The 8646-nt window shown below is 39.6% G+C and overlaps 1 protein-coding gene across 4 annotated transcripts; it reads left to right on the top strand.

The window, feature by feature from the left end:
* The first annotated feature begins 515 nt into the window (after positions 1-515).
* On the top strand, positions 516-8606 carry rad21l1 (RAD21 cohesin complex component like 1). Of its 4 annotated transcripts, none has more exons than XM_020611844.1 (14): positions 516-618; positions 937-1103; positions 1215-1344; positions 2782-2881; positions 3176-3279; positions 3822-3932; positions 5364-5465; positions 5849-5956; positions 6238-6467; positions 6567-6648; positions 6748-6893; positions 7001-7111; positions 7340-7414; positions 7979-8606. In XM_020611844.1, exons 2-14 carry the CDS (start codon positions 957-959, stop codon positions 8159-8161), a joined length of 1629 nt encoding a protein of 542 aa, XP_020467500.1. In that variant the 5' UTR covers positions 516-618; positions 937-956; the 3' UTR covers positions 8162-8606. The 4 variants fall into 4 exon arrangements, with proteins under 4 accessions (XP_020467500.1, XP_020467499.1, XP_020467497.1 ...); XM_020611843.1 differs by having other exon boundaries at positions 517-618; positions 3825-3932; positions 7001-7129; XM_020611841.1 differs by having other exon boundaries at positions 517-618; positions 7001-7129.
* The last annotated feature ends 40 nt before the right edge of the window (positions 8607-8646 follow it).

The raw sequence follows: 8646 nt of genomic DNA, 5'->3' as shown, positions 1-8646 counted from the left end.
TCTAAAGCATTCACACTGTCGGCACAGAGGACCCAAAACTTACAACAGTTACTTAACCAAACTCACATCCACTTCACAAGTGAAGGAACAAACATGGCTACACAGATGGTCACAGACCAGGACCATGACTGTGTGAGCAGAACACACATTGAAATGAGATTACATGAAAACCTGCATAAGGAACAGCTACCTTATGCAGAGGTAAACCTGTACTGTGATGGACACAGCCATCAGACTGAAACAGGTGGTTTGATAGCTTCATATGCTGTGGTGGAGAACAGACAGCTGGCTTCAGAGTGCTGCAAACTGATGTAATCCCACAGCCAAGTTCCGCTCAGATGGTGGAAGATACCTGGACGTGTAATGTTAATTTTACCTGTGATCCTTTGAATAAACCAGCACAGTTTTTTGTATCCACTTGGACCGCCTCGTCTCTCTGAGTTCCTGGTTAAGAGAACTGGGAAAAATAGCTTTCAAAGCTAATGTTTAAAAAAGGGCGAGTTCTGGTTTCTGTGTGGGTTACGTTTTATCACTCAAACCTGGCAACGCAGCGGCTTGATAATCCCTCGCGCTGATGCGCGCGCTCTGAACGTAAAAGCGCGCACTTTCAAAGTTAAGGTAAGATGTACTAATGCCGGTCTAGTTTGGTATATGTGTAGAATTAGTTAAATTACCAGTTATGGAAGTAATACTACTGACATTGCGAGCTGTATTAAAATAGATGCTGCTCTGTTTAGCTAACATTACATGTGAAAACCTATCCTGTTCTAGAACTACAGCTACATACTGTTTACCTTGTAGCAAACGTAGCTAGCCAGACTTGGACTCTAAGATTTCATGGGCACTAAGCTGCTGCGACTACTCTCTGTTGTTATTTATTACTATAGTTGGCTGTCACACTATAGAGCTTTTAAGAAAATAATTGTGTGGTTACAGGTGACCGCTAGCCGACCTACATGATTTTCTACACGCAACTCTTCACGTCCAAGCGCGGATCTCTAGCCAAAATTTGGTTAGCTGCGCACATGGAAAAGAAACTCACAAAGACCCATGTATTTGAATGCAATTTGGAAACAACCGTCATCGACATCATTTCACCAAAGGTAAAATTTCTTGTAAAAAAAAAACAACAACAACTGTGCATTCCATAAAGTGTTCTACACCTAATTTATATCTACAATCATATCTGAGATGTGTAATTGCTATCTTTGCAGATGAAGATTGGTTTGAGGACGTCTGGTCATCTGCTTCTTGGTGTGGTCAGGATCTACGCCAGAAAAACAAAGTATCTCCTTGCGGACTGTAGTGATGCCCTGGTTAAAATTAAAATGGCATTCAGGCCAGGTAACACTTCCTGTTTAATTTGTCAATGTCAAGTATTTGAAATCAGGGACACAGCTGTGGTTGCATTGGAGTGGCTGTGTGAAGATAGGGAAGTAACAACTTTGGTCAAGTGGAAGAATTCACTGAAGGGAAAAATACAAATACGGCTGCTTTTGTTTAGTTTGTTATGCTGAGGGTCATTTGTATTATTTTGTTTGTCTTATTTACAGTATATTAATGAGGCTAGGCCAAATAAGAGAAACACCTGTCTGCACAATGCAGTATAATTCAACACCAATGCAAACTACAGCCTTCATCGACATCATTTCACCAAAGGTAAAATGTCTTGTAAAAAAAAAACAACAACAACTGTGCATTCCATAAAGTGTTCTACACCTAATTTATATCTACAATCATATCTGAGATGTGTAATTGCTATCTTTGCAGATGAAGATTGGTTTGAGGACGTCTGGTCATCTGCTTCTTGGTGTGGTCAGGATCTACGCCAGAAAAACAAAGTATCTCCTTGCGGACTGTAGTGATGCCCTGGTTAAAATTAAAATGGCATTCAGGCCAGGTAACACTTCCTGTTTAATTTGTCAATGTCAAGTATTTGAAATCAGGGACACAGCTGTGGTTGCATTGGAGTGGCTGTGTGAAGATAGGGAAGTAACAACTTTGGTCAAGTGGAAGAATTCACTGAAGGGAAAAATACAAATACGGCTGCTTTTGTTTAGTTTGTTATACTGAGGGTCATTTGTATTATTTTGTTTGTCTTATTTACAGTATATTAATGAGGCTAGGCCAAATAAGAGAAACACCTGTCTGCACAATGCAGTATAATTCAACACCAATGCAAACTACAGCCTTCAAAATAATCATACAGTTGAATCAACACCTCTCTGTAACAGATTAATTAAAAACTGAACATGTTACTGTTGGACTGTGGGATTGGACAGCATGACTAGATTTTTGTGGTCTGCTTCACATAATCTTTTAGTAACTGAAAATAATAGCCCACTGGCTATATATTTTTTCTTTTTTTTTGTTTGCATGTTCATTAAGCTGTATTTCCACTGTTGGAACCTCATGAGCTATACAACCTGTGCTTCCATTGACCATCACCCGGCATAATTTGATGGCTATTTAGACAAGGACGGGGCTGTGCTCCTCACACACACACGCACTTAGCTGAGCATGTGAGTCAAGGATCAAAATTTCACCTTAGTGCAACAAAACTTGATTTCAGTTCTACCTTCTGACGGGTGATGACACCAGGAATGCACCTCCAAAGTGGAGGGTAGATAGTGGAAACAAATGCCGAACCAGGGACAAGCGTACCTAAGTTCCTCTAGTGGAAAACTGCTGTTCCTGTATTGGATGCTGTTTCTATCTCTTCTGCTTCTAAATGCAGTACATGTTTGTATTATTTCCTCTGTTTATTTCTCCACACGCCAGATCAAACAGATATGCCTATGGAGGAGCTAGAGGCAACACATAAAGCAATTACTTTGATGGAAGATTTCACTGCCTTCGATGCCCAGCTGCCTCCACTAAGGTACAGTTGCCTTCTGTTCTTTGACAACCTGATATTTACTGTAGTTGTCATTGACACATGTCACTTTGCTTTTTAAAGGGCACAGTCAGATTTAATTACAAAGGTTACTGAAAACTTTGAGTCACATATAAAAAAACATGTTATTCTTCTCAAATGCTGATAATTGAAACCTGTCCTTGATGTTACAATCTTCTGGAAACAGGACTTACACTTTTGTTTACTTGTTTATTTCAGCCTAACGAATATGTATTCTGTCTGTGTCCACACTCTGTTTTCTTTGAACTGGGACATCAGTAACATAGAGGTCATGGATCACTTTTCACTGAATCGGTGTCGATCAGAGGAAATCACTCTAAAAGAGAATTTTGGAAATAACTTTCTGAACTTGGCAGAAATTGGTAAGAACCACTTTGTTCTCATGTTGTTGCCTGATTTGGTGTTTTATTGCCCTTTGCCTTGTTAGAGCAGAACCTTTTTAAAAACCCAAATGAGCCACAGCATCACACTGGACGACACAATTCTTTATTGTGATGAACTTAGGCACTGTTGCAGTAAATACATGCTAGCAGACCAAATCCACAGCTGAAAGTAGTTCACAACACTATCTACTCCCGATTGAGTAACATTAACTAAGAACTACAGTCCTCAGCTTTTATAGAAATGTACAGCTTTCTTACACTGTTTAGAAATGAAATTTGTGACCCATTTTTTTAAGATTTGCACCTGCAGCAGGAGAGCGTGTGGCTGAGTACCACACATGTTCAAGAGACAGATTAATAATGCTAGTTTTGGTCTTTTTGTGGAATTTTTTTTTTTTTGCAAGTAGCAAAGAGACTCAACCTCATCGTCCCTCTCCTTGAAAGTATGATTTTCTGTGCAGAGCAGACATTTCATACTGTCTTTTGCCAATTTCTTCCACCTTGTTGTGTGTTCTGATCAGTAGAAGGTGAATCCCAGAGCCACCACGATGCACTACTGGATATGAGCTTCCATAGCCTGACTCAAAATGAAGATATGTTTGGTGATGAGGACAGAGGACTCGACTTACTTGGTAGTTTTTTTTTTAAACATCCATTTTTGCCATATTTTCATCCTAAAGAACATTCAAAAACATCCGTACGTTTTGCCAAATCAGTACCAGTCACCAACTACAGGGCTGTAATGACAGAACAGCTGTAACTTATTTTTTGTTCAACTGGGGGCTGTAGAAACAACACAACATTGTCATATCACCCTTTAAAGTGATATACAGTATTGCACAGCAGTTAAGGAGCAACGATGTCATTTATTGAATGTAAGTTCACCATTCACTGTCTTTTATCTGAAGAGGGAACTGTCCGTCTCTTTGGCTGCTGAATGCTCCATTATGTTCACCAGCTTGTCGCTAGCTGTGTCTGCCTGTTGTTTGGCGCTGAGCTGATAGTGTAGGGTGGAGGGTTTTCTCTCTGAAACAACTGCCTGCTGTGGAGAAAAACTGTGCTATGAACCAGTAAGGTGATGGCCAGAAACGGTTAGGTGTAGCTCACCATATAACTCTGTAGTTTTATGCAGCTTTATAGTGTGAGATTGCAGAGTCCAGTGGTAATTTTCTGTAAATTCAATACCACAGGAGACTTCATTTACACTGTTATTATAATATGTCACAACTGATTTAAACATTAATCTGTTGATGTCATTTTTACACATTGTCTGAAGCTTGAATAAGAGAAAACAGACTAGTTTCTCAGTGTAGGGTTATTGGTCAACATGATGCTATAATGTCCGTATACATACACACTAATAGGTATAATAGGTATCTCAGACCTTGGAGGGATTGACTTGATTAAAGCCAGCACACTGCATTGCCTCATCCCAGTTTATTCTGAAATCAGCATCTGTTGTCCATTTATGTCATGACATGCTGAAAAGGAATTTTTCACAATTGGTTCCTGTTAGGAGCCTAATATGTTGTGGCACAGAAGGCCTTAAAGGAAAGTGACATTTACATATACAGTATCATTAATCTGGCAGTCTGTTCCAGCCATCTGTTATGTGTTTCAGTGAAGTGTCACAACTCAGACTATAAACTCATATAACGGGGATCCTTGACTTGCCCTAGTTTCCCAGTGATGTTTGTGCTTTGTCAGCAGTTTAGGGGCACTGTCCTGGTCATAAACTGTGACATATTTGGCTTCAGACATTGACAGGGATTGCTCAAGCACACCAGTAGGTTTGGTCTTTTTGAGGCTTATAGCCTGTATAATTTATTGAAGAAGCATAAATTCAGTCTGTTGTTCAAGGATCAGTATCGATTTATGATAACCCAATAGAAAAGAGAGTTTTCTCTGTACTCGTTCATTAGTGGTGTGGTTTGTTGCAACAAAATCTCACCTGAGACAGATTATGTTCAAATACTAAAACAATCTTAATCTATTCCAGTAAAAAAAAGAAGTTCAGGCAGTATTATGAGTGACTAATTCTTGTTCTTTTATTTACATTGTAGACTTTCTGACAAACTCCAGTGATAATATCGAGTCCACCAACTTCGTTCAGGAAGAGCCCCAGAGTGAGAATACAGAGATCAGTACACCAACCTCTCAACAAGGTGATTACAAAACCAGCTATATTAATATTTTATGGTTATTTACAGCCTGTATCCAGATTCCATTGTCAAGTTAAAGAGCTTTCATTTGAACAGTTTTTAGTAGTAGTATTTAATTTTATTTCATCTTTATTTTACCAGGTCAAACCCCATTGAGATAAAAAAAAAACTCTTTTTCAAGGGGCACCTGGCCAAGATAATTGTAATAGTAGATAGTACTTCAGTAATGGTTAGTGCTGTACCTGTGTTTTATGTTTAAGCTGGTGCTGTTTGTGTACATGATGAATTTGTTTAATGGTACCAGCAGCACAGTGGATAGTGCTGTTGAGCTGGTCATCAAGGGAGTGTATTTGGATTCAAAGATATTTTAAAACTCTGTTTTCCAGATGATGACAGATGTGTTTCTATGGAGGTAGCGACCCCCACGCTGAATGAGACCGCCCTTCTTGCTAATGAGGCAGAGGCCTTTGCACTTGAACCTGTGACCATCACTCGTACGCACAAACTCCTCTAAGACTCTGTTCCTTCAACTCACAAATGTGCTGCACGATGCACAAGACTGAAACTGCACCTCACTGTCTTTACAAACCGGAACATTCCCATGTTTCTGAACGTTCTTTGTTGGTGAAGAACATAGTGCATGAGATGGAGAGAAATTAAGACACAGCCACTCACATTGCTATGCCAGATGAATCAAACTGGTGTTACACCGATATCGTGCTGCTTTTTGTACTTAAAACAAGCATTCTTACAACTTTCTGCTGTTTCTCTTCAGCAAACTCAGAGAGGAAGAAAGGAAACAGGAAACGCAGGTTGGTTGTGGACCAGACTAAAGAGCTGACTAACAAATTCATCACAGAGCAGCTTTCAGACTATTCAGACCTGGTCATCCCTTTGGACATGGCCCCACCCACTGTGCAGCTCATGCAATGGAAAGACAGTGGAGCTGCATTCAAACTGTTGGCACAACCATGTTCCACTATAGTAACTCCACAGATAAAGGAGGTAAAAAAAAGTCTCTGCAGTGTTGGCTTTATCATACTTAATCCATCAGTAGTGAAAAATAAGTTCAAATTACTGTTAAATTGAATTTTGTCTTTGCAGCTTTTTGCTACGAGTATTTTCTGGGCGAAATATCACGGTGTTTGTGACGAGGTTGAGCTGATGCGCCAGGAAGAACGAGAAGGTAGAAACTTGGATATTCATGAGCTACCATTTCTCTGAACTGCAGTCTTACTGTTCTGCCCTTTATTTCATATGATCTGCATTACTGTGTCTTGTATAGCTCAGAGGGATTTAAGTGCCCTCACCACAGACACTGTTAGTGTCACAGATTCATCATTTGCTGCTGAAAAAACACACAACACTGAGCTGACAATTCCTGACGAAATGGACAAAAACCAGCTTGTGAATTATTTAGAGCTCACAGAAGTAAGTACAGTATTTATGGTGACAAGAAGATATATGTTAAAAAGATGTAATGATAATTCATGATGCTGTTTTTGGTCTTGGATTATAATCTGTGCTGTCTCTGCCAGGAAGGAAACGGGTCAGAGTTCACTCATCCAGGGCTTCCATCAGAAGACTCCATGTTTGTCCACCCATCTCACATGGAGCAGGAGACTCTGTCAACCGCCTTCCACAGTCAGGTGCCTACGAACACACAGGTACAAATAGAAACAGAGCTGTACTCTGTCGGACTCTAGATTTCACTGGCCTTACTTTAGCTTTGGACTGAAAGCGAGATAATAATGGATGTTAGTGTAGACAAGCTACAGTCTGTCAGAGTTTGACAGGTGGCAGGTGTTTGTTTCTAATGCTGCACTGGACATGTGCTTGGCATCCCTGACTGAAATACGGTCTTTTTCAACTGCCAGCCTATGCTGAATAGCCAGGACTCTGAAGAGAGGCGAGTCACCAGGCGAGCAGTGAATCTTCTGAACACTCTAAAAGTAAGAACCTAGAAATAAATGTTCAGATATTAAAATCACAGTAGCACTGACCACACCACAGGGCTTCAGACTAACATGTCACACTGGTGGCACTGGTGGCACCATGGCTCTCAGAAGGTAGCACCAGTGCCAGATTTGGTGGCACCAGTTCTTTAACAACGTAACTTAAAAGTAATAATATGTATTATCTGCAAATTGTTTTAAATGACCTTACCATAAGATAGGCATGTGTGAGAGAGACGTGCATCTTGTGTGTCACACTGGATGGAAAAAAGTCACATCTGGGACCAAACTGTTTTGATGTAGTCACTTTAGTGCTTTGTAGGCTAGTAGTAGACTGATACTGATGACACTGATGATGGTGATTATTATTAGTATTATACAGTTTAAGTAACAGTATAACATGTGTACTTTGTATGTGTGGTGTTTATTTGTGGCTTGTTTTACATCTGGATAAGAATTTCTGATCAAGATTTTGTAAAAGCTAAATGCGATAGGTTATGTTGAACTTACTGCACACTTATTTGTAATCATTAATTGTGTGTGTGTGTGTGTGTTGGGCAGAGCCAGAGCAACAGTGGCACCATGTTCAGCCTGGAGGCGCTCTGTGAAGGGGGCACTCGCTCACACGCTGCAACCACTTTCTTCTCTCTCCTTGTCCTGAAAAAACAACAAGTCATCCACCTGGACCAGAGAGCTCCCTATGAGGACATCATTGTCACACCTGGACCTATGTTCTACAGTTAGTAAAACACATCACTTTGCCCCTGGAAAGTGTAGGTTCAGTATTTTAAACTGCTTGCAAAGAAAAACTAACTTGATGCTGGATCACAAACATTTGTATCAGGGTATCTGCAGGTCTCTCAAAGCAGTCTTAAAAAGCATTTCATTCATTTTAATTAAAAAAAAGCCTTGATGATATTAAAGGGCAGAAATTATTCATGCAAATATCTTTGATCATATCACCTGCTGTTTTCTTATTCTTCATTTTGTTCATCCAATTCAAAACTCGGATGTTTTTATTGCATGTGACCAAGAAAGCTGCACATCTTTACATTTTGAATCTAAGTCTGGGAAAAAAAGAAGTTGTTTTTACCTAGGGATGATTAATTGATTACCAATAGGTGCAGATTTTTTTTTCATTGACTAAATGATTAGTGAACTTGATCAAATTGTTGCAGCTGTAAAAAAATAAAATAAAATAAATAAATAATTTGTTGATTATCCAACCA

Source organism: Monopterus albus, unplaced genomic scaffold (assembly GCF_001952655.1).
Source record: "Monopterus albus unplaced genomic scaffold, M_albus_1.0 scaffold118.1, whole genome shotgun sequence".
Lineage (NCBI taxonomy): Eukaryota > Metazoa > Chordata > Actinopteri > Synbranchiformes > Synbranchidae > Monopterus > Monopterus albus.
Note: the sequence above shows the minus strand (reverse complement) of the source record. Positions and strands in the feature narration are given on the sequence as shown.